Source organism: Hipposideros armiger, unplaced genomic scaffold (assembly GCF_001890085.2).
Source record: "Hipposideros armiger isolate ML-2016 unplaced genomic scaffold, ASM189008v1 scaffold_71, whole genome shotgun sequence".
Taxonomy (NCBI): Eukaryota; Metazoa; Chordata; class Mammalia; order Chiroptera; family Hipposideridae; genus Hipposideros; species Hipposideros armiger.
In genome coordinates this window covers 3,246,963-3,273,540 of record NW_017731421.1, presented here as the reverse complement: position 1 = coordinate 3,273,540, position 26,578 = coordinate 3,246,963, and the positions used below count along the sequence as shown (strand labels likewise).

General features: G+C 46.6%; 1 protein-coding gene across 1 annotated transcript in view; it reads left to right on the top strand.

The window, feature by feature from the left end:
- Positions 1 to 26,578, top strand: part of RFX4 (regulatory factor X4) — a 162,590-nt gene that overhangs the window by 62,416 nt on the left and 73,596 nt on the right. The window contains exons 4-5 of the mRNA XM_019642582.1: positions 1,979 to 2,102; positions 23,992 to 24,053. Of these exons, the coding sequence (XP_019498127.1) occupies positions 1,979 to 2,102; positions 23,992 to 24,053 (186 nt within the window). The remainder of the gene's footprint in view (positions 1 to 1,978; positions 2,103 to 23,991; positions 24,054 to 26,578) is intronic.

Below are 26,578 nucleotides of genomic sequence, written 5' to 3'. Positions count from 1 at the left end.
AGTGTTTCCTGAAACACTTCTAAAAATTGTCAGGAATTACTCAATGCTCCCCTTCCCAGAAGAGGAGGGTGGGTGGAGGATGACCTGGGACCATTCAGCACCAGGCTTTTTCATTTATCTGAGCATCTCGAGGGTGGTAGCCATCCATTGGGGTTTGAATATGAAAGATTGAACTGATTTTCTTTCAACCACATGGTGGAATGAGCCAAACGAGTGCTGCCCTTTCAAGTGGGCACCTCGGGAGGCTGTGTCCTCATTCCACTCCAGTTACGACAGCCCTGGACCACTTCTTTGGCAAGTGCCCTCAGAGAAAGTTAGAAGCCACTCGAGGACATTTATTTCATTGCTTTAGAATCATGCCTTATTTTCAACCATCCAAAAAAAAAATGTTTGGAAGAAAAGGGTTATTCCAGTCATTACCCCTCAAGCTTGGTTCCAAATGACTGTAGGTTGTTTCCTAAAATCCAATTCACGGTCAAAGGAGAAATATTTTCTGTGGGTGAGTTTATTGAACCGTGTGTGCCCCAGGCTCTGAAGGCATCAGGGCCCAAAGAGAATCCCCAAATTGTCATGGGCCTCAGTCCTTTCAGAAGAAGTGTTTAACCTTCCAGCGTGTCTGTGACAAAGGAGGCAGGATTCTTTTGGCTGCCTGCATTCTGGTGCTTGGGCTGAAGAGGAAAAAAAAGAGATAAGCTGTATCTAGTTTACTTATTTTTTTTTTAAACTTTATTGGGAAACAGTGTGTTTTTCTCAGGACCCATCAGCTCCAAGTCAAGTTGTTGTCCTTCAGTCTTAGTTGTGGAGGGCACAGCTCAGCTCCAAATCCAGTTACCCCTGTTCAATCTAGTTGCGGGGGGTGCAGCCCAGCATCCCATGTGCGAGTCAAACCGGCAACCTTGTTGTTAAGAGCACACACTAACCAACTGAGCCATCCAGCCGCCCATTGGCAGCTCAGCGGCAGCTCAGCTCTAGTCATTGTCTTCAATATAGTTGCAGAGGGCGCAGCTCACTGGCCCATGCGGGAACCTGTTGTTCAGAGCTCGCCAACTGAGCCTCCCGGCCGGTCCTCTAGTTTCCTTTTATATACCTACTACTTAGCACAGGTTCTATACATATAGGAGCCCAGAAATGTTTTGTGGAGAAGAAAAATGGATGATGATGAGGTCCCACATCTAAATACTCATGTGCCAGGCACCATGCTGGCACATGTCACATTATACACGCTCGTCAAAACAACCATATGAGGTGGTTACGATAATCACCTCCAAAAGGAAACTGAGGCCCAAGGTTAAGTAACTTGCCCAAGGTCACAGAGCCAGCAAGTGCCAAAGCTGGGGTTGAAACCCAGATGGACAGTTCCTACCTTGAACCCGTAACCTATACTCATTAAGAAGGGTATGGGTATAGAATCGTATGATGCTAGTACAGCAGAGAAGGCATTCCTAAAGAAACCAAGAGGTTCCACTCCCTGCTGTGGGTAGAAAACCTCCCTTCATTCAGCAGGTTCGTGACTGTCCGGCTGGCAGCCTCTTCTGGGGCATTTGTTTTGCCAGGCCGTCCCCATCCACTGCTATCGTTAGCCAAGAAGGTCGCTAAGTTTTGACACCTATTCGAAATGGTTACACAAGTGAGTATGTAGTTCAAAGCTTGGCTGAGTGGGGCATCTGCAAGACGCTGTATCATTTTTGGGGTTTTGGGGAACCTGTCCACCCAGAATATAGCCAGGCCAATGACAGCACAGAGGAGAGGGACTCGGGATTTAGGCTGAAAACGTGACCTGAGGTCATACTCACAGGGGCCAGGAGTCCAATCCTGCTAACCCTCTAACTCCATCATGACCTTGGGCATGTTGTTTTGTCCTCCTGGGCCGTGCTTTCCCCATCTGTGTTCTTTCCAAAGTCTGCCCAGCTCTGAAGGAGGGCTAGAAAGAACATGCCTCCTTGCTTGGGGGTTGCTCATTGGACATTTATTCCCCCAGGCTGGAGGAGAACTATGAGATTGCAGAAGGGGTTTGCATTCCTCGCAGCGCCCTTTACATGCATTACCTGGACTTCTGCGAGAAGAATGACACTCAGCCTGTCAATGCTGCCAGCTTTGGAAAGGTGAGTCCAGCCTCACCAGGCGTATTCCTTTTCTTCCCCCTTTTAAGTAATTTGTGCACAGTTCTTAATCATGTTACTTGGTTTGGTTTGGGTTTTTTTGTTTTTTGTTTTTGTTTTTTTAAAGATTTTTATTGGGGAATTGGGAGGAGGGGAACAAACAAGTTGCTGTCCTTTTGTTCTTCAGTCTAGTTGTGGAGGACGTTGCTTCATTGGCCCAAGTTGGCACCATCATTGCGCTCTTCCCGGGCGGGGCAGATCAGTCGCCGGCTTCTGGATGGCCGCTCACGCTGGCTGCTGGCTACATACGGTAGCCCATGGCAACCCACTGCCAGAGGGGCTGCAGCCTAGCTGTTGCCGGCAACTCATGGCAGCCCAGCTCCAGGTTGAACTGTTGTTCAGCCTCTTAGCTGTAGAGGGCAGTGTCACTGGCCCTTATATGTGGGATCCGAACCGGGGCCCTCTGGCGTCCCAAGCCAGTTCTTAACCATCGCGCCACTCGGCCAGCCCTGGTTTTGTTTTTTTAAGTTACCAAAGTACACACTTTGGTAACTTTGCTGTAATTCTTTGCTGTAAAAACATCAAACACTTGTTAACAGAGGAACGCCAAATCAAATGCCAAAACAAAATAATACCAAAGTATTAAAAACCTCAAACAATTCGGACAGGTTATAAAGGGAAAAGTGAATGCCTAACTTGAATTTCCTCGGTACTTAATTTTGCAGAAAGCCACTTCTTTACTCTGAGAGGCAAATATTGAACTTGAACGTGTCTTGTACGTATGTCAGTGAGCCTGGGGCAGGCAGACTGCTTGGCCTTAAAATGTGAAAGCCTTGGAAAAACTAGGAAATGGCCTTGTTTCCTCAGGGAGTCCTCCGCTGGGAGCGGTGCTGTTTGTAATGTCACTGCAGGTCTGACTGTCCCCTATCCATCTTATGATAAAAGTATATTCCACTCTTCGAACTGTGTCTACAAAAAATCATTAGCACTAATGGTTCATATTTCACAGGCCAAGGAAAGCTGCTGGAACGTTCTCTAAGACCGATCATTTGTTTATGTGATAGATAAAAATCTAGATTTTTACACTTCCAAAATACCCAACTTAATTTGAGTCACTACATCTAAATTCTTTCTCCTTTTTATTTATTTATTTTTTTAAATTTTATTGGGGAATTGGGGAAGGGGAACAACAAAGTTGTTGTCCTTTAATCTTAGTTGTGGAGGGCGCAGCTAGCTCAGCTCCAAGTCCAGTCGCCATCTGGCCGGCCATCAGCAGCTCACAGCCGCTCAGCTGAAGGTGTTGTGTTCAATCTTAATTGTGGGGGGCACAACCCACCATCCCATGTGGAAGTCAAACCGGCAGCCTTGTTGTTAGGAGTATGTGCTCTCACCAGCTGAGCCATCCTGCCGCCTGTTGGCAGTCAGCAGCAACTCAGCTCGGGCGCAGCTCACTGGCCCATGTGGGAATCGAACCGGCAACCCTGTTGCTCAGAGCTCACACTCTTAACCAACTGAGCCACTCAGCCAGCTCATAAATACTTTCTCCTTTTATTAGCTTCTTTTTTCTTTGTATAATTTTCATTGCATCCGATAACAAAAATAGGCAGGCTTGTTCTGCACCACTGGTGCAGTTTTCTGAATGCAGGCATAGCAAGGAGTGAAATGGCAGAAAGAGGTCAGTGTATAAATTTCAAGAATTCCCTTTTCAGATCCTCAACAGATCGATCATCATCAGGCAAAGAAAAAAAAGAAAGAAAGAAAGTGATATCAGGCCTGAGCCAACCCCCCGGGAGAGTCCAAAACTGAGTGGCTGAGAATTGGCTCCACTTAGTAGATGGGAAGATGCTTTGTGGCGACTTGGATAGGAGGTGGATGGGGAGAAATGTTTTTGTGATGCATTAACACTATTTCTCCAAAGTGGAAAGAATTTTTTCAAAGTGAGTGGAGAAACCCCCTTTGCCATTTCATTCATTCATTTCTTCAGCATCGATGTTTGCTGAGATAGACTGTGTGGCAGGTACTGTGTTAGGCAGTGAAGACCCAGAGGGAACCCAGTGTGGGTCCTGCTGTGGAGGGGCTCCCAGGCCAGGAGGGAGACTGTGAGCCCCTCAGCAGGTGAGAGAAGGAAAAGCACAGCAGGGTTGCGTGGGTTCCTGGAGCTTTGTCGTGTGTCCGTGGTCCGGGAGCATTTGCTTGTGTCTACAAGCTCTTCCACAGTAGCCGCAACAGAAAGCCCAGATAAGGCCTCTTAGATGGAGGGACAGGTGGGGTGAACCAAAGACCAAGAATCCTGACTCTCCTGGACTTACCATTTAACCTCTCTGAGCCTCAGCCCTCTCAGCTGTGACGTGGGAATGAACCCCTACCTTCTTCAGGGGAAAATGTCAGATTCAAGTGAGACGATGTCAGTGGGTAGACTTAAGGTCTGTTCACTCAGCCATCCAATAGCTCAGATATTTAGTAACACCTACCATGTGCCATCACAGCTGCTGTTGTGAATTCTCCATGAGATGTTTGTGCACAGATACAAATGGCCATTTGTTAGCTTAGATTCTGTTAAAAAAAAAAAAAAGAAAAGAAAAATCCCTTACCATTTCTAGAAACTCCAATTTGCTGGTGTAAGGATCTTCTGTTCCTTTTTTCTCAAATACATTTGTAACCTGTTGTCAGCTGAGGGTTTCTTTCACCTCCTGATCTAGGTAAAATTTTCTTAACTCTGCCCCTCCTCCCAGCACCCCAGTTCCATTCCTGTTTTAAGTCTCAACCTGCCACCAAGATTTCAGCAAACCCCAAAGCACTTGCATTCTCAGGGCCAGCTTGACTTGGGATGCTTTCTTCTGCAGATACCACCTCTCTCTATACCTGTGCTGGTTAGTACAGCAGCTGCCAGCCACATAGGGTTGTTGAAGTTAAAGTTAAGCAAAATTAAAAATTTAAGTTCTTTAGTCACACTAGCCATATGTCAAATGCTCAGTGGGCATGTGCAACCAGAGGCTACCATATTCCACATGCAATCATCACAGAAAGTTCTACTGGACAGCCCTGCTCCGAGCCAGGGAGGAAACTCAGGGGTCTCCTTGCTTTGCACAAGATAACCCACTGGAAGCATGCATGACCCTAACAGACTGAAGTTTGCAGGAGGGGTTTACATCCCAAACAGTGTCCTGTGGAACAGATGTCCCCACCTCAAAATACTCTTCCTAGCTCCCCATGGCTCTGAAGGCTCCCCGGTCCTCTACCTGCCTGTGCCCCACAGCTAGTCCCAGCCCTCTCTCCTCTGCTGCCTCCTCTTTCCTCCTCTCCCACCTTCCTCTGCCCCCCCTTCCTCTCTCCCCTCCTTCTTGGGACCACCTCTACCAAATTTCCTCTGTTCCCCGATCCTTGGTTTCTGCTGACATCTATGCCCACAGGTTTCATTTACCCCCACATAGGCTATTCATAATATTTCTCCAGATAATAAGTTTTTTCCCTAAGAAGAATTATAGTGCCAGCTGCTTCCAAAATCGTCATTAAAACAAGCATCTAAACTCCATCTGATCTTCAGTCCAAAAGCAAGGAAATACTCGAATGGTATTAAAAGCACAAATGCAAAAGCTGTGTCGATTTCAAGAGTCCTGGGAATTGGGGCGGGGCTTGTGGGTGTAGGACAGGCGGTGGCTGCTGAGGGCAAGCTACACACTGGGTGGGTTGAATTGAAATCCCAGACACAGTTGCCTTTCCCGAGGGCTCCCGGCATGCTGCGGCTGCCGTCTCCTTGAGACCTCGGGGTGTAATTGTGGACAGCCTTCCTTTGAGCAAATCTGTCTGAACTTAACGATTCACCTATGAACTTTGAACTCAGAGCAGGCGAGGTTCTGTATTTCCACTTAGTTTTTAGAGAACAGTTCGTTTGGTGGGAGTCTCCCCACCCAGCTTGCAGGTGAGCTGAGGTGAAACAAACATCAGCACTGAAGCTCTCAGCATCATGTCGCCTGGCTGGGATACTGTTCTTGATAAAGTGGATAGCAGCGATTGCTTTGCTGCGAGTAAGATCTGAAACCGAGATTCTCTTTCCAACACTGTGGCCAAGCTCCGTAAGCATTGGCTTCCTGTAATGTTGTGTTGACTTGAGGTCCTGGAATTAATTTAGGTTTGCAGAGAATGCTGAGGCTTCTGATGAACTGGTCTTTCCCTGCTCTTAACGTTGGTTAGGGGAATGAAAGGTCACCCAGCTTGGCCTCACTTAACTTTTCTGAGCTTCCCTTTCCTTATCTTTAGACAGGAATAACCCCTTACCAAATTCCTTTAGGGATAAAATGGGGCAGAGCTTATGAGAGCATTTTTTTAAATTGTAAAGAGCTCTACCAATGGAAGAAATCACCGTTATCTAAAATTGGCCCCACTTCATCCTGTCTCCTCCATTTTTTCACCATGCCTTATGTTTCTTTATAGCACTTATCATGGTCTGAAGTACCATATACAGAGGGTGCCAAAAAAATGTGTACACATTTTAAGAAGGGAAAACTGTATTAAAATTGTAATACTCAATATATACTGCTAACAAAAGATGAGTACAAGTCACATTTGACTTCTGCAATTACGAGAGGTGCTCAAAGTGGTTCCCATCAGCATCCAGACACTTCTGATTATGGTGAACCTACTGCTTGAGCAACGTTGATCAAAGCGTCCACTTGTACACATTTTTTTGGCATCCCGTACATATATGATATAACTAATGTATATTATATATAATTATCTATATTATATGTAGTGTATTATATATTATCATTATAGTATATAGTCTATATAATTTTATTTTGTATAATATATAATTGTATATATTATAAAGTATATAATTATATAGCTATAATATATTACTATCATATATAACTATTTATATTAGTCGCCTGTGTTTTATCTACCTCCTTCTCTAGAATGAAAGCTCCAGGAAGACTTTTTTTGTTCACTATGAATCCCCAGCTACCAGAATAGTGCCTGGCACATAACAGACCCTCAGATATTTACTACAGGTTTAATGAATTTTATTAGTAGTATCTGCCAGGGACTGTATGAATCATTTAACATGTATGAATTTGCTTAACCCATACGATAACCATATGAAATTGGCATTGTGCCCATTTTTCATCAGCCCATTTGCTGCAGAGGGGTGGACTTGTTAATGCACCAATGGAAACTGGTTGTATTTCTACTTACTCTGAAGAACCCACCTTCAAAGTCCTCTGTCCAACCATCCTGCTGTGTCCTCTGATGACATCATGGGGAAATCCCACAGCATCTGACCGTGCTCAGCTATCATGTCAGTCTTGGTTGGGTAATTAAAACTCATTCTCAGCGACAAAAACATCTAGTTTGGTCCAATTTAAAACTTGCATCTCACATCAAAGTCAGAGCCTCTCTCTTCCCGTGGCTCAGAATTCGCTCTGTGAACGACGGACGGGGCCGCTCTCTCTCTCGCCGCCTCTGGCGCATCCAGGGTCAGGGGAGGAGGGTGGTTAGAGGAAAGACATCAAGAACCATTTTGACCAGCTGGTGCTCCTTGAGGCTTCCTCCCAGCTATCAGTGCCCTCTGCTATCATCATCAGCATCATGCCTATGCTGAGGGAAGGAAGGGTTTTGGGGGAGCCCCTGTGGATCTCTGGGGACACTGGTTGAAGGGGCATGCTCTCCAGCCAACCTCCTACCGCCCCCCCACACATGCTGCCCTTGCCCTTCCACTGAGGAGTCTCCCTGTGACTCTGCTCTTGTGTTGGATGATTTTGACCAGCACATCTAACGTCATGCTTTGATTTTTTTTTTAAGATTTTTATTGGGGAATTGGGGGATGGGAACAGCGCTGGGGAATTGGGGGAAGGGGAACAGACAAGTTGCTGTCCTTTTGCTCTTCAGTCTAGTTGTGGAGGACATTGCTTCACTGGCCCAAGTTGGCACCATCATTGCGCTCTTCCCGGGCGAGGCAGATCAGTCGCCGGCTTCTGGACGGCCGCTCACTGCGGCTGCTGGCCGCTCACGCTGGCTGCTGGCCACTCACGCTGGCTGCTGGCTACACACGGTAGCCCATGGCAACCCACTGCCACAGGGGCTGCAGCCTACGCCATCCCCGGCGACTCACGGCAGCCTAGCTCCAGGTTGACCTGTTGTTCAGCATCTTAGCTGTGGAGGGCAGTGTCACTGACCCTCATATGTGGGATCCGAACCGGGGCCCTCTGGCGTCCCAAGCCAGTTCTTAACCATTGCGCCACTCGGCCGGCCCCTTATTTTATTTTTTTTCATCTTTAAGAAGTCCATTTCTTGTAATACTGGTTTGGTGGTGATGAACTCCTTTAGCTTTGTCTTGTCTGGGAAGCTGTTTATCTGTCCTTCGATTCTAAACGATAGCTTTGCTGGGTATAGAGTAATCTAGGTCCTTACCATCGCGCCACTGGCCGGCCCCATACTTTGATTTTTAGAGATGCCCACATGAGCCCGCACAAGTGTAGCTGGTAAAGGAACAGGCTGAACTCAGTGACGTACAAACAAAAAATGACTTGGTTTTGTTCTAGTCACTCCTTCAACAGCGTGATGGCCAAACTCCCTTCCCTGACCCCTGATGGTTTCATGGCAGGTTTAAGAGCTTCTTGGTTATCGATGGTAAGAAGAGGCTTCTTTTCAATAAGTGAGACTCTCTTTTAGACATTGTAAGTCCAGCCTGGTGCTCCTGCAGTCTCCCGTCCACGTGAAAACTGCTCCCCTACCCGCAGCTCAGTTCTGACCACGCGGGGCCTGGGGATCTGCAGTGTGGAAAGGGAGGGTGTGGTCTGACCTCTGCACTTCCCCCACCTCTCTTTCCAGCTGCTGGTTCCTCCGGGCTTGTCAGGTTGAGAACAAACACTTCTAAAATGATAACTCTAGTTCTCCAGCAGAAGCAGTAAAATTAATTTTCAGGGAACAACAGAACTGTAAATTGAAACAAACACAAGGTAATAGGGATCAGAATTGACCTATATATGACGTCATACCCAGCTAAATTGCCCAAGCCCATTATAGGCAATTCTCTTTAACAGGTGATAGAAGTGTCTCGCTACGTCTAATTATGAAGACTGCATTCCCAGATTTCTCATAAAACTAATAAAAATAGCAACCACTTACATAGGGCTTTTTCTGTACCTGGCACTTTACACAACAGCAACCTCATCTAATCCTCCAAACGCTTTGAGGTGGGAACTGTTGTTATCCCCATTTCGTAGACAGGTAAACTGAGTCCCAAAGAAGTTAGGTAATTTGCTTACGTAAGCGGTGGATTCAGGAAGCGAGAGCTTGGGAAGTTTGGCTGCAAAGTCCATGTGTTTAACCATCTCATTTACACAGAGCAAGTTATTTCAGGGGTGGGATGGGTTTGTGTGGAGGCAGGTTTCGTGTAAAAAGTTGTCCTTTTGGCTTTGGTGTAGTCATTGGCAGACACCCGGCAACCCCTTAGATGGTGGAATTTGGGAGTGACTACTTAGTCTCTCTGTTTCTCTCTGTTTCTCAGGGGTCACATGAGCTGGCAACTGAGAAATGTCCCCTCAAATCTTACCCTCGGGTTCCAGGCACTGTGAAGCCCCCTCCCAGTATTTCCCATGCTGCTTTCCTCCGTCGGCACTTGGGTTCACCCGTTTATTTGCTATCCATTTGTCTTGTTCTGTCATGGACCTGGCCCCGTGCCAGGAGACAGGGTACAGCTTGAAGGAGATAGCGCCCTTGAGGGGAGGGGACTGCAGAAGGGACATACTTGAAACTTCAAAACAAGACGACAGATGTGCCTCCTGAGCGGTGAACACCCAGGACTGGGGAGACGCAGAGGAGGAAACTACAGCCTCCTTAGGGGTGGGGAGCCTGAGAGCCAGGTGGAGCCTGGAAAACCCCCAGGAACCCAGTATTGTCCTCTCCCAACCCGCAGCCTTGTGAGATCCACGGAAGCTGACGTGGGTGTTTCAATTTCACCAAAAACTTCTTTCGCCTACTTTCCTGCTGGCCTTTTGGAAGTTCTAAAACAAAAGCTCTACCTGTACAAAGATGGAGCATTATGTGCTTAGCAACAAGCTAAATCTTTTTAGAAAGTAACACTGGGCCTCAGATTTCTGAGCAAAAAGAACATCTCTCACCTACACAGGGATTTCTTTCCAAGCACGTGTAACCTGTGTGCCAGTGGAGGTTTAAAGGTGAAAGAATGTTTGCTTCAAAAACCCTTATTGAGAGTCTACCCTGCGCTGTAGGCCAGGAGTTTCCGAGAATGCCAGATTCGGGGTCCTGAACTTGAGGATCTGTGGGTCCCTTTCCCTCTCTGAACCTCAGTTCCTCCATCTATCAGATGGAAAAGTTAGCCTACAAACCTATGAGGATCTGTACCATATTAGCCAGAAATACTTTTCTGTAGGAATCATGGTGACTGTAACGCAGACTCTGTGCCAGGCACTGGGCCAAACCCCCACACGTTATCTCATTTAATCGTCACACAGCCCTGTGAACAATACGATGCTTTTATTCCCGTTTAAAGGTGACATAGCTGACTCCAGGGCCACTGGCACCTTCTCTGTGAAGTAACAGCTGCGTGGAAATCAGGAGGTGTGTCTCTTGGGGATTGTGTGGGGGCTGTGGGTCACAGATGCCCCGCCTCATCCCCAAGCAGTGGCTTGTATAAATTAGTGGTTTTAACTTTTATCATATTAAATAAATCTAGAAGAAGATAACCCAGCCCTGGTATGACAGTTCTATAAGAGCATGAGAGACCCAGGCTCCTTCTCTCTAGGCCATCCCTAGCAGACGGCTTCCAATTTCTCGGTCACCTCGGGGTCCAGAGTGGCTGCTGGATAACAAAGGCTATATTTCAGGCAAGAAGAAGAAAACGGGGTGTTTGGAGAGAAAGGTCAAAACTCCAGCCAAGTCGGCCCTCTTTCGGAGCTTTCCCCAGAGCCCCGCCCCGAGATTCCTGTTACATCTCATTGGCTGCTCCTGGCTGTCAGGAAAATGGAGTCCATTGCCTCTTGGAATATAAAATCAGAATTTAGCTAGAAAGGGAAGGAGGGAGGCAGGTAAGCGTTTTATTCACACAAGGGCATCGCGGACATCCATGTATTATTTTTTATTGAGATATAATTGACCATAGCACTGTATTAGTTTTAGGTGTACGATATACTGATTTGATGTAGGTATATGCTGCAAAATGCTCACCACAATAAGATTAGTTCACAGCCATCACCACACATACTTAACAAATTTTTTTTTTTTTGCTTGTGATGAGAACTTCGAAGATCTACTCTCGCTCAGCAACTGTCCAATATGCAACACAGCATTAACTGTAGTCACCAGGGCGTACATTACATCCCCAGGATTTACCTTATAACTGGGAGTTTCTACCTTTTGACCACCTTCACCCATTTCACCCCCAAAAGGATATCCAAAAGGATACTTCTAGGGGTTACAACTATGAAATGGAACCCAGGATCCTGAACGAGGGTGGGGCACGCTCTCCAATTAGGAGCCCATGGCAAGCAACACAGGTGGTCACAGTGTGATCACTTAAGATGGTGTGAGGGGGGCCGGCCGAGTGGCGCGATGGTTAGGAACTCGCTTGGGATGCCAGAGGGCCCCGGTTCGGATCCCACATATGAGGGCCAGTGACACTGCCCTCCACAGCTAAGATGCTGAACAACAGCTCAACCTGGAGCTGGGCTGCCGTGAGTCGCCGGCGACGGCGTGGGCTGCAGTTCCTGTGGCAGTGGGTTGCCATGGGCTACCGTATGTAGCCAGCAGCCAGCGTGAGCGGCCAGCAGCCGCAGTGAGCGGCCGTCCAGAAGCCGGCGACTGATCTGCCTCACCCGGGAAGAGCGCGATGATGGTGCCAACTTGGGCCAGTGAAGCAACGTCCTCCACAACTAGACTGAAGAACAAAACGACAGCAACTTGTCTGTTCCCCTTTCCCCAATTCCCCAGCACTGTTCCCATCCCCCCAATTCCCCAATAAAAAAAAAAATCTTTAAAGATGGTGTGAGGGAAACATGGTTTATAGTCAGCAATCTGTTGAACTTGTCAGGAAGAGGCAGATTCATGGATAGGCCCTAGACAGCTGTGACACCGTGTAATTTGAGTGTGTGGCCATGTAGCCTCACTGATATACCTCCCCTGAAGGCTTGCTGACGTCCCCAATTCCTCAATTACTTTAAGTCCGTAAAAATGCAGCTAGAACAGGACAAGGTAATTCATTCAGGCTCATCAGTTACCAACACCTCAATGGAGATATGCTTGTTCTATTAAGGAGATTTAGAGATCTGTTGGAGAAACCCTCTCATTTTCCAGGTGAGGAAATTGTCAGAGGGATTTGGTGGCTTTCCCAAGGTCGTACGTTTAGTGGCAGGGCTGGACCTGAAGGTGGTGTGGGGAGGACACTGGGGGACTCTGTGAGGCAGGGACACCAGTAAGAGGTAGGAAGTTTGGAAAAAAGGAAGCTGGGGCAACAGATGTACGTGTATAAATTGAATTTATTTATATCCTGCCTTTTTCCCGTGAGGACTTGAGGTAATTGGCAGTTTGGGCTGTGGGTGGCTCTTCCTGGGATATTTGGCTCCTTCCTCCCTGCCAATCATCTTGAACAATGTAAAAAAAACCACACACACACACACAAAAAAACGCTAATTGTGTTTTGGGGACCTGTGGCTCCATCCACTGCATCTACCTGGAACAAAGATGAGGCTAAAGATTCCTTTCATTTTACATGACTGCCCTCTTCCTCAAGAGTCCTTATAATCGGCCCCCCCACGCCTCCTGCCCTGAGTCACGTGCAAACCCATGGAAGGGCACAGCAGAAGATATAAGTATGTATCCTTAGGATCTGTCAGGGACGGTCTTTTTCCAGTTTTCAAAGGAAAAAAATAAGTATGTGGAATGGATAGAGTTTCCATCTACTTTAAATTCTTGCATATGTTATTCTTAACCTTTAGTATCTGCTATAGAGTGTTCATGTCAGAATGTCTGATTTCACACTAGAATTCCATATTTTGTTATTTCGGGTTAGTGTCATGCAGCGTAAAAACTCTGAAGTCAGATTGTTTGGATTTGAATCCCATCGCCACTACTTAACCAGCTGCGTGAGCTCAGGTGATTTCTAAAGAGCTCTGAGCCTCAGTTTCCTCATCTGTAAAATGGGAAAATGGTAGCAACCACCTGGAGAATTACTGAGATAATGACTGCTAAAAGGACTTCCTTAGCACAGTGCCTGGTCACTATAAACATTCAATGTACGTTAGCTATAATTACGATTTCAGTTTACCATAGCCACATTTTGTGACTTGAGTACACCATGTTTTTAACATATCATCACCAACATATCGATGTTTCAACCCATCTAGCTGCTCTTCCTTCTGAACAGTTTGGAGAACAATTGTTCTAAAAATTTCCTACATCGCACACACGCTGCCGTCACCACCCTCACCGTCTCTTATTACCGTCTTCAGAATTATTCCATTTTTGACTTAACCTGTATCTTATGTAACTCACCTCAGTCTAGCTAAATCGGTGTGTGATGGTTGTCTTTTTTCACACTCACACACATGACACATCATCCAGTCAGTCTGAGGACAATCCTGGGCTCACATATGGACTTTTGGACTTCTTGGAACCCCTCATCCATGGTACTGCTCAAGGGACAATTGATTAATGGTTACCTTCCTAGCCACGGGTATTTCATGGAATCCTTCATCAATCCATACTCATGATTTGAAATTCCGTTTCTGTCTCCATTGCACTCAATATGAATTTCTTGTAAAAGTTGGAAATTTCTCTTGGGGAGTTTGCTGTGGATCCTGCAGCATTTTACCCCAATGACCGCCGGTGCCTGGCACCCAGTAGGTGCTCCAAAAAAATTATCAAATGGATCGAGTTCCATCAGCATAATATGATTATTTGGGCAAATACCCATTTCAAGAAGGCAGCGCTGAGGTAGGGTGTTTAAAAATCCTTAAAGAAAACCCGCCAGGCTTAATTATTTTTCATCTCTGAGAAAGGGGCTAGGTCCACCGGCAACAAAGAGAGCAAGTAACCCTCTCTTAGAGTTGTGACCTTCAGAGTCCTTTAACCAACCACCAACCACCTTGCCTAATCATTTCTCTCTCTCTCGTTCAGAAAATCATGCATGCTTTTTTAAGAGGAGAAGGCGCAAGACTTCCACAATACGTGGTTAACAAAGAACAACTTGTCGTTGTACTGAATTTCTAACTTCTTGCTATTTGAAAAGCCTCTCTTTTCTCCCCACACCCAAATGACCTCTGAAAACGAGACCCACAGTTCTTATGTGTGAACGGTTGGAAGCATACTTGACTTTTTTATATACACGTGGGCTTGTCTCCTTCAAAGTGTGGGAGGATCTGCGCTTAGTCCATTACTTTGGAACTTCTTTTGGATCAGTTCTTGTTGGTGGCAAATCTCTGCCTAGTGCAGATGGATTGAATTTTGGGAATCAACCAAAAGCCTTTTTTTCAGAGCCGTTCCGATGACTATGTTGGGACGTCAAGCTGAATCAGGTCATATGATTTGGGGTCAAAATAAAGCCTGTCTGTAATGAGACTGAGGGGCTTTCCTGTGTGGCTCTGAAGGTGACACCTAAAGAGGACAGCAGGGGTTTCATGTACAGTAAGTGGACACCTTGCTGGCTGCCATGGGTGTCGGCCAAAGTAAAAAGCAGGGGAGACAGTGAAACAACATTCCTGCTGCTTCCACCGGCCAGTCTGTGAATCCGAGCAGCGTTGAATCGCCTTGGATACCAGTTTCTCATCTGTGAAGTGGGGATCATCACACTCTCTCCTAGTGTTTTTAGGATAAAATCTCATACTGAGTGTAAAAACCTGGTTAGTGCATGGTGCCCTGTGATGCTCAGGGGGTGTCAGCTTCTTTCTTCACTCTTTCCCTTCCTTAAAACAGGGCAGTGGTTTCAATAGGACGTTTCAGGAATGTTTGCCTAAAACCCACTCATGTTTCTTAAAAAACGGCACCCACCAAAATGATGTCAGGATAGCCCATATGTTGAGTTTCCTTCAACCGGGGAAAAGAATGGACTGGGGAGATGAATAACCACCAGCTAAAAATGAATCCCAGCAGCTCCAGAGAGGGTAGATCTCCAGGGCGTCCACACTTCCCACCCCCAGCCCCATGGAGCCCCCAGCCCTGTCTGTGGGGCTGAAAGAGTGAAGGGTGGGATTCGGGAGTAATTAAAGGGAATTTGGAAGGCTGGATGTAGCGGAATGTTAGATCACTAGCTAGAACAGCATGTGGCGTTCTTTAGGCAGGCTTCATTGAACCCATACAAAAAAAAGAAAGAGGGGCTGCCTGCCGTCTGCTCATTTATCAAACCGTGCAGCTCTACTCTCACAGCTCCACAAAAGTGCTGGACTGTTTGCTGAGTCTTGCTCCAGAAATTAAAAGCTGAACAGCCTTAGCGGGGCTGAACCGACCCTGCATTTTGAGACTCAGACTAAATTGTGCTGGGCTTTCAGATTCCGGGACCAGTTGATTATTTGGTGAAAGGAGAGAAGAATAATTTGTAATGTGCAGCCTATAAGAAACAGTTAAAAAAATAAAAGCAAGCCCCCTCCCCTTCCCACAGGTTTTTGTTGCGGCTAGGAGGAGGAGGTGCTATCTGCAGCAGCCCTTTCTTTGCTCAGAGTGGGAAAAGTCTTGACCTCCATTTGGGCAGAATGTGAGGTGGCTCAGCAGTGCCTCCACCCATCCCCCACCCCAACGCTTAACAAAATTCCTTTCGTCTTCCTTCTCTATGTGAAATCACCTTTCTCTCTTTTGAGGGGGGAGGAGGAGAGGATTTAGCCATCAAATATGTCCAGAGAAAAAGTGTTTTTACAAACAGAGTGAAATAGTCTAACCTCACCCACTATATTGCTTGGGAGACCATAATAGACCACAAAGGACTGAAAACTGGTTTGACTGAGGATCCTCAGACAATCTATCAAAGGACTGAAGTATAGAGTGCTAAGTCTGTCAGTGAAGAGAAAGGGCTAGAAAAGGATGATGACTAGCAGATAATAAGGAATAAGGAATAGAGGAGTAAACAGGTGTGGACCCCTTGCTCCAGCTCCTCCCTGGCAGCTGGTCACTCTCCCCACCCCAGTCCCTCCAGCCAATGAAAAGCCAATAAAAGCCCCACTGAGCTGGAGCTCCGCCCCTCCACCCTTCTACTTCTGGCTAATAAAGCCCAGGAAGCAAGCCTGGGTGTCCACCCCCTAAGTAACTCCCTTGACCCCACAAGCCTGTAAGCTGAACAAGTGTAATCGTCCCCATTTTATAGATGATGAAACCTCACGCTCAAATAGAAGACAGAGAAACAAGTCTTTTTTTTTTTTTCTCTTCAATTTAGCACAATTTTAAAAAGTGATAATACCTTTTTACACTTCATGGGAAGCAATTTGACAGTATGTTTTAGAAACCTTGAAATGTTTCTCCCCTTTAATCAAGCAGCTCCACACTCGAGAAACTCTTACGGGGGAAAAAATCCAAAGCAAAACATGAACAATAAAAATAAAAACCATTATGCAAACAGTATTGCTTATAGCAGTATTTATATTAGTACAACATTGGAAACACCAACAAGGGAGGAACGATTCGTTTATTCTTTCATTTGCTGAACCAATGAATTAACGTACTGAGCCATAATATATCCTGCCTGGACCCCCACAATGACCTCTGACTGGTCTCCCTGCTTCCACCCTTGCCCCCTACAGTCAATTCTCCACACAGCAGCCAGAGTGAGCCTTTGAAAGGTAAGTCAGATCTCGATCCACAGTTCCCTGCCTAAAGCCATCCAAAGTCCCCCATCCCATTCAGAGTAAAAGCGGAAGAGCTTACCAAGACCACCAAGGCCCCACATGCGCCATGCTCATCGGCCCTTCCCAGATTCTTGACCTCATCGTCTACTGTCCTGAGCCCTGCTCTGCTCCAGCCTCGCTGGGCTCCTTGCCTTTCCCGAAACATGCCAAACAAGCTCCTACCCCAGGCCCTTTGCACTGGCTGTTCCCTTCGCTTGCAACTTTCTTCCTCCAGGTATCCACAAGTTTTAGTCCCTTGCTTCCCTTAGGTCACTCAAATGCCACATTGGATCACTGAGTCCTTGTCACCCTAAATAATATAACACCCCCTCCCACCTTCACATTCCTTATTTCCCTCACCCTGCTTTTGGTTGTTCTTCACTTGTTTGATATAAGATACATTGACTTTTTTTTTTTTAAGATTTTTATTGGGGAATTGGGGGTATGGGAACAGACAAGTTGCCGTCGTTTTGTTCTTCAATCTAGTTGTGGAGGGCGTTGCTTCACTAGCCCAAGTTGGTACCATCATTGCGCTCTTCCCGGGCGAGGCAGATCAGTTGCCGGCTTCTGGACGGCCGCTCACTGCGGCTGCTGGCTGCTCATGCTGGCTGCTGGCTACACACGGTAGCCCATGGCAACCCACTGCCACAGGGGCTGCAGCCTACGCATCGACGGCGACTCATGGCAGCCCAGCTCCAGGTTGAGCTGTTGTTCAGCATCTTAGCTGTGGAGGGCAGTGTCACTGGCCCTCATATGTGGGATCCGAGCCAGGGCCCTCTGGTATCCCAAGCCAGTTCTTAACCATCGCGCCACTCGGCCTGCCCCTACATTGACTTTTTTATTTGTGTATTTTTAGTCTTCTCCAACTAGAATATAAGTTTCCCAAACAAAGGCTATTTCTGTTTAGCTCAGTGTTATATCCCTCAGTGCCTGGCAAAATATCTGCCCTATTGTAGAGCTCAGTAAATATTTGTTGTTGAATGAACCTAAGCTACGTACCATTAGGCAACCGATCGTGGTTACCGAGGCTGCTGCTTGTCAAACGTGTGGAAGAGTCGTAGGAGATGAGGCTGGAGATCCAGTTTGTATAGTCGCATAGGCCTAGGCACGGAGCTGGAGAGAGGAGTAGACCACTGACTAGATATGAGGACCACATAACTATGGTCACTTAAACCAAACAGGTGGCCTAGGGAAGATTTCTGGGAGGAAATATGGTACAAGCTAAGATTCGAAGGATGAGTAGACATGAGGCAAACCAAGGACACAGGGGAGGGTTGCAGAAAACGAGAACAGCCTGTGGGAAAGACCAGGGTAAGAGAGAACACAGTGTCTTCACGCAGCTTGGATCAAGTTCCATATGGGCCTGAGCTCAGAGGCCAAGAGAGGAGGAGGAGGAAAGGCGAGCTACCATGAAGGCAGGACTGATCCAGCAGGACCTGGTGGGTTTGGACTTTGTCTAGGGGCTGCATGGGGACGTAGTTGTGGAGGGGCATGGCTGGATGCCGGGGCGATGAGACCATTGTAGCAATCCAGGCCGCAAGTTCATGGCCCTGGGACTGGTGGAGATGGGAAGATGTGGGCAGAATCAGGATACATTCAAAAGAGAGGGAGGATGGAACTTGGCCACAGACTGGAAGTAGCAGGTGCCACCATGGTTTGGAGAAGGGAGAGCGCTTACCTTGTCAGGGAACCCGGAAGGCTGTTCATGGAGGAGCGGTGCATGCTGGGTGAGTGGGGTTTGAGGGCACAGGGGGTGAGGAGGCAGAGAGAATGGCAGGTAGAAGGGGCAGAGGCATGGAACCCGGAAGCCCGGAATCACTCAGAGAATTGATCAACGCCAAGTGATCTGATTTGGATGGAGCCCAGGGCTCACGTAAGGAAACTCGGAGAGAAAAGGGAGAAGAAAAAAGGAGAGTTGCACTGTGACGTTTGAGCTCCAGGTGAAGGAGGCTCTGCTGAGCCGGCTGGGCGTGGAGAATTGTCAGAGGCCCTCTGAGTAGACAGGCAAGGATCTGGATTATTCCCTCAGTAAGTCCACTTGGGGACTTCAGTTACCCAGACAGAATGACTTTTGTTTAGTTACTATTTTGATTAAGCGGAAGAAGTGCTTAATTGTCAGATTTCCACTTGACTGGATGGGGGTAGATTTAACCTAAGCGGAAACACCAGGCTGCCTGCTGATGTCAGCCCTCTCGGCTCTTTCCCTCTTTCCCTAGCGTATTTGGGGACAGGGCCCTCAAATCCTGTTCCTAGCAGAAGCCACCAGAACATTTCCAAGAATGTCAAAGTTAGGGGAATTGAAGAGAAATCTTCATTGAAGAGTAGATGGGATCAAGAAAGTATTTCATTCCTCAAACACACATAACGTGTAAATGCAGGAATATGACATAAAAGCAATAAAGGCTGCTATTAAAAGAAGGAATGAGGGGCCTTGGGGTACATTCATTGATCCAGAGGTAATAGTATTGTGGTATTGTTGAGTCAGACTGAGTACATTCAAATGCCAGGTCTGCGTGTCGTCAGCTCTGTGGCTTTATGCGGGTTCCTTAGCCTCTCCAAGCTTACTGTACCGAGGGAATAGCAGCGGAAGCCAGCTTGTTGTAATGATCAACTGAGCTAATACATGTAAAGTGGTTGGCTCGGTGCCTGAGCCAGGACTTGACCCCAAAGCCTGTGCACTTAATGACTGTATACCACTTCTTCCCAAATTACTAGGAAAACACAGACAGGGGACATATATGGCTTCATTGAGAAGGGACATGGGTAGTGGGAGAGGCTCAGAGAAAGAGAGGCGCTACTCAGGTGTGAGTGGAGGCCAGCATGGGTTTGGCATTCCAGGTAGAGGGAAGGGAACAGCATGTGCAGTGGTGGGACCAGCATGTGCCTGGAGCTCAGGGAGCACATGGGTGGGGGTGGGGGCCAGGATTTGAGGCTGGGGAGTCGTGCAGGGGTAGGTCACAAAGGGCCTTGTGGACCAGCCTTAGGAGGCTGGGTTCTTATCCAGTTTATCCAGCAAGAAGGCATCTACTGTTTTAAACAGGAAATGAAATGATTGCATTTGGATTTCAGCAAGGCTGGAGGAGCATGTGTCTGTGGTCATGAGGGGGCTGGCACACTGGCAGGGGATAGCGAAGTGACTGAGCTCGGGAGACATCTTGGGCAGAATCAATAGGATGTGGGTTGTGCAGCGTCAGGAAGAGAGTGGCGTCCCTCCTACCTCTGTCTTGGGTGACTCAGTAGAGAGTGATGCTGATCGCAAAGATTGTAAAACTGCCTGTATTGATCCAGACATTATTCAAAATGGATAAGTAAAACCTATCAGCTATGGAGGGAATCATAAATTGATGGGCGAATTCACAGGCCCCGTTCTGAGACTTGTTAACTCCTCAAGATCATACGGCAAAAAATTACAGACACGCCAATTGTACATTTTATTGCCTCATAGAGGTAGAACAGACAGCTCTAGAAGGCCTTTACCTCATTTCCCAGGGGCTCTCTGGGCGTCTCTAGACCAGGGTTTGTGGCCTCTGGTGGCTTAGCCAAGGGCCAGCACTGCTGTTTGCTTTTTGGACATTATGTGGGACACCATGTGGATAAACACTTAGAAAGATTTCAGAACTTGGCCCATTCTCTTCAATCAAGTAATAATAAAACTTAGCAACCAAAAAAAATAAAAATAAAAATGCAGCTTTTAAAAATTATCTAGTTATTGTTTACAGGGACTAGGGGATGATTTATTTTTTTAAAAAAAAAACAACCATTATAATATTCTGGTATATTTTTGGTGCTTCTTTCAAAATTAGCTTGAACTTCCTTTGTCAATTAGGAATATTTCTCATAGGAAAATCCTTTTCTATTTGCAAAAAGAGTTGATTTCTTATGCAAATGTTATACAAACACCTTTGGTTCTACCCTCAATCCCACTACCCTAACAGGCATCCATTTTTATTTTTCCATATCCCCTTTTTGTTCCTATATTTGTACAAACATAAATTGTAATCATAGATAGCATAAGTGTAGTTTGAGGTCTGCTATTTCATTTAACATTATGTTATAAGCACTTTCTGGGTTGTGACATAGTTTTCGTTCCCATCATTTTAAAAGCCTGCATAATATTGTATTGAGTGTATATATAATCATTTATTTAGCCAGCTTCCTATCACTGGACATTTATTTTGTTTCCAGTTTTTCACTCTCATTAGTAGCCCTCTGCATAGCTTTTTCTTATTTTTTATTATTTCCTTGGAATTAATAGATCAAAAAGTATGAATATTTTTATTGGAAAAATGCTTTGGGGAAGGGTTGTACTAATAAATGATGTTCTCAGCAATGTATGAATATTTCAGTTTTACCATACCCATAATAGCACTCAATATTGTCATTTTCAAACTGTCTGCTAGTATCAGAGCATTAAACACGGTACCTTATCGCTGTTTGCCCATTTGCATAGGAGAAATTTCCCAGACTGAACTATAGGGAGATCTCTGCTCTTCCTCAGCAACTACTGTAGTATATGTTTATCTTATGGATGCTGGGACTCTTGTAACTTCATTGTATTATCGTCTTAGCTTGGGTAGGTGGGAAACTCAGAACCAAAATTATAACCCACTTTTAACCAGTGTGAAGAATCCCCTAGCCGCATCTTTATGCTTCCATTATTTTCTCTCCGTCTCTATTGGCTTATCGATATCTGTTCATTAGTGTCCCTTTGTGAACAGCTGCTTCTCATCTTGGCTCTGAAACCAGTCATGTGATGAAGGTCTGGAGGGCATGCTGGGCCAGGGGTAGCACTAGTGGCCCAGGGTGATGAAGCCACTAGACCTTGAGGTGGTCTTAGACTGCATAACGGGACATAGTACCTAGAGAGCTCTGTCACTGACCCCGGGTCAGACCCCATCCTGAATATATCACGTTGTCTTCAGATCAGAACAATTTGAGAGGAACATAGACAAAGTGAGAAGCGCATGTCCTTGGCTGATAGAACTTAGGGTTAAAGAAACCAAGGATATTTGCCTACAACAGTGACACCATTAAAGAATTCATAGACACCTGAAACTAATAATTTTTAAAAAGACCCCCCCCCCAAAAAATCACAGAATTGTTGCATCATTTTGTTCAGTATCGTCACTATGAGATAACATTTTTGAAGCCCCGTTTTACTTCTAAAAGTGGTATCGTGATGTTATTTCTTTAGATCCTCTAGTCATCCTTGTGAGGAATGCAGCTTTTTCCATCCATTTTCAGATGAGGAAACGCTGCCCATTCGCCACTGTTTAGCTTTCTAACATACGGACGTGGTCAGTCTTCACGCTACTCATTCTAGATTCTCAGTTTCTCTCTAATTTGCCTGCTTCTTTCCATCCCACTGATGCCAGTTGAGTTGAGGCCACCATCACCCAACCCTCTAATTAGGAGAGGACTACATAAACCCCTGAGTCCCCAGATGTCCGAGGAGGAGCTAAGGCACAGAGAGCTTAAACAGTAGGTCCAAGTTCAAACACCTAGCAGGGTCACCGTAAATGTTTGTTGAGTGAACGAGCAAATCAATCAACGAGAGTTTCAGTGTGGATGGAAGACAGTATGAATGGATCAACGGATTCATCCCCATCTCTGAGAAAGTGCTCGGTGTTCACGCCCCGCCAGTGGGACATCAGCACCAGCATCTTGTCTCATGAAGGACACTGCAGGCTCTCTCTCTCTGACTGTGCATGCCTGCTTGATGCTGTACTAGAAGGGAAGGGAGTCTGGAAGAATTTGGTGGGACTTCAGAGAAAAGTCCCTGGAAGTAAAAGGAAATGAGTCATCAGGACATCAGTGGTCATAGTGGGTAAAGTTTATTGAGTCCTTACTAAGTACCAGGCACTGTTGCAAGTTATTCACATACGTTTACTTTTTAGATTTTCACAAAAACTCTGTAGCGTAGGGGCTACGACCACTCCCATTTTATAAATGAGGAAACTGAGTCATTTGAAGTTTAGCCGGCCCCAGTTAACTAAAGGCTGAGCTTGGATCTAGTTCAGGTCATCTAGCTCTAAAACCTCTCATAGGTCCTGCACTGTCCGGCCTCCCCACAGACATCCGCGCTGAAAACACCAGGGGTGAGGCCCTTAGGTTGTGTTTTCACCGTGGCAGATGGCCCCTCCTCCCAGGTTTCTGGCGAATCTATGTGGTTGTCCTGGGCAGTAGCAGTTACCACCCGCCACTCAAGGAAAGGATACCCTCGAGGGCAGGGCTTCCTGCCTTCCTTCGGCAAATGGAGATGGAGGTCTTCACATGTGCCAAGGCTTGTGCCAGGTCCCTGCTTTCATAGAGCTTTCATTCTAGTGGGGGTCAGGGGTTCAAAAAGTAAGCACTCAGGGTAAGGGAACAAGATCACTTCAGAGGTGCTAAGTGAGAAGCCATAAAGCGGGGGCGCATGAAGGTGAGGGCCTGCTGTGCGACTCTGCATTGGCTTGTCAGAGAAGGCCAGTGGGCACAGGGACCTCCCCCAGAGCCCGCATGTTGTAAGAGAAGGAGCCAGTCTTGTGAAGATCCGGGGGAGATTGCATTCCAGGCAGAGGGAACTGCAATACAAAGGTCCCCAGTGGGGAGAGCAAGGCTGGTTGTGTTTTGGAAATAGGAAGGAAAAAAAGAAAACCCAGTGTGGCTGGGACCTGGTGAGCAAGGGTGAGAATGGGAGAAGACGAAGTCTGAAGCCCTGGAAGTTAGTAGGGACCCAGTTCCAGAGGCTGGGCGTGGGTTTTACCTCCAGGTGTGATGGAAGCCATTGGAGGACTTTAAGCAGGGGACAGACAAGTTCTGCATCACCCGGTCCTCTCCCTACATTGTGAGGAGGAGGGGTGAAGCACAGAGCCACCGAGACCCCCTCAGGATCCAGAGCCCCAAAATCACTCAGAGGCTCCCCTCCCACCTCCCTGACACCATTTGTCATCTCGGGGTCCTGACAGACTTCTAATAAGTCATTGCAACCAAGGATATATGTTTTCCTCCCTTCTTTAGATTGCTGTTTGTGAAACCCAGTGCTCCCAACTCTTCCCGACGAGTAACTGATTTCCTGTGTTGACTTACAGATCATAAGGCAGCAGTTTCCTCAGTTAACCACCAGGAGACTCGGGACCCGAGGACAGTCCAAGTAAGCACCGAAGCCCTTCCACCCACAGAGGCCTGGACCCCAGGCCTTCAATCGTGAGCCCCGTCCGCAGGCCGGGCAGGAAACGTGTGCCTGGCCAGAGCACGAAGGAGCTTTCAACAGCTGGGCCCTCTCTCCCGGGACCCCCGAGAGAAAGGCCAGCTGAAAAGCCCAGGGCCACCTGGCTTAGCTGCTGTAAGGAATCCGACTTTCTGCCACCCTGCCTTTGAGTCTGTTTGTAAAGTTGTCTTGAGCATCTAAAGGAGCACCTTGTAGCTCCTTGGGCAACCTCCAGGTTACTTGGATCATTTCACTGAGCAAACTCTGTGTGCTCATATTGGGTTGTCGGAGAAGTCATGACGTATTTTTTCTATGTTTTTCGTTGCAAAAATGCGTCATGACTTTTCTGACAACCCAATAGTTTCCAGCTGGCAGAGGAGCAATCTGTGAGAGAGATGGGGCGGGAAGGGCCAGCCATACATACCGTGGTGCACGGGGCACACGCCTTCCCCTTCATCACGTCTGTCCACCAACCAACCAATATGCGCCTGACACTTTCTGTGTGTCAGATCTGTGGTGCTAAGTGCTGGGAACACAGCAGCAAACAAGCATATGTTCTGGTGGGGAAGACAGAAAAAAGACAGATGGTGGCAAAGAAGGTTGTCATGGAGAATAACAAGAGGGGAGTGGCCTCGTTTAGAAAGGGTAGTCCAGGAAGTCCTCTCTGAGGAGGCGACCTGAGGAGTGAGAAGGAGGTGTGGACACCTGTCTCCTAGGTGTGAGTCAGGGGGAAGGGAATTTCTGCCTCTACTGTTCAGGCATCACTAAAATCTGAGTTTGTAAAACTTGCCTCGATGGGTGTTTCAAAAATTGTTGTTTTTCCATGAAAAAGGTCTGGTGGCCATGTAAGTTTGGTGAGCCCTGAGTTAAACAGGTTCCTTGATGCAGGACTTCTTAGAACCTTTATTATGCTAATATACATGGTGACTCCACTAGGGGGTGCCTTATTCACCATTTCTAAGCATGTTGACCTTGTTGTGTAGGTCAGCACTTACTAACTTATAAAACACTGAAACTTTAAAAAAAAAAAAAAACTACCACCACATAAGACTTGTCACTAAGGGTGACTCAAAAGCAGCATGTCCAGTGCTGTTCCCTCACTCCTACACTTCCTGGGCAGCACCATCCCATCCTCTCATGGTGGGTTTAACTTTGGGACCAAGGTAGGTAAAGAAAGTGGATGATCAAACTGGGAAAAACTCTTTTGGATAAAGTCCTGAAAATACCGAGACTAATTTTTTGTGTGTGGCTCAGAAGCTCTGGGGGCAATTTCCAAAGAGACTTAACAGAAAAATCTTGAGCCAGGGACATTTGTAATACATTTCTTGTAATCTTCCAAGAAGACTACACTGAAGATCAAATCTTATTTATACTGAGAAATTCCAGTAGCTGTTTTAAAATGAGGCATCAGCCTTGGTAAGAGTGTAGAGCACAAAAGCCCCATTCTTCCTTCCTTGTTTGATGGTAAGCAATGGGTACCCAATGGGCAATTTACAGTGTTGGTTGCACAGATAAGTGGATGGCTAGAAGAATGCCGAATGCATGGAAATGATTTATTCCCCACTCCCGGCCCCGCCCCTACTTAGGATCTCTGGAGAGTCACTGGCTCCAATACATTGCTGCCCATTTCTAAGAGTAGAAATAGTAAAGATAGTTTAGAAAGGTGTCCCATCCTTCATATGCTTGGAGAAAGTTTCCTTCTGTCTACATGTGAGAGCCTCTTTTTGTTTTTTCTTTAACCTGGAGGTTGGCGAATTGGGCAACACTTTTTTAGAAATACCATGTAATCAATTCCTCTCGATTGGTTGGAGATGTGACCAATCTCCATGAGGATCTTCCAAGGTTGGTCACATCTCCAGCCAGTCGACAGGTAAATAAGATAAGCTCTAGTCTCCAACCTTCCCCTGGATCTTATAGAAAAAAATACCCCAGCATATTTACCTGGACAGAATACTCTGAGGGTTTGGGGTGGCCAGTGGAGAGTGTGTTGATGTGCCCTACAGAGCTGAAACAGAAAAATTAACAAGGGATCAGGGCAAGTGGCTTCCTATAGCTGTGGATTATAGCAACATACACTTGAAAAATCAAGAAATGGTCTGATCTGAATTGTTATTATTATCTCGATCTTAAGAAATTGTAAAGGAGAACTTTGTAAAGTCAGGGAGACTTGTCATAACTGCCTTCCCACCTGAAGGGCACTCCTGGAGCAAACGGAACCCAACCCCTCCCCCGCCCCCAGGACTGGCTTTGAGTTGGAAAGGCAGTTATGGCAGTTGGGGAGTAGAGGACGCAGAAGACAGATCAGCTCCACTCAGAGAGAACTTTCTGATAGCTATACCGACCTAAAATGAACTGGGCCGCCTACGGAGGGTCTGAATTCTTCATCCCAGGATGCATTCAGATAGAGGAGAGATGCCCACTAAGTAGAAATATCACAGAATGGTACCAGGAGGAAAGGGGAGGTGGGG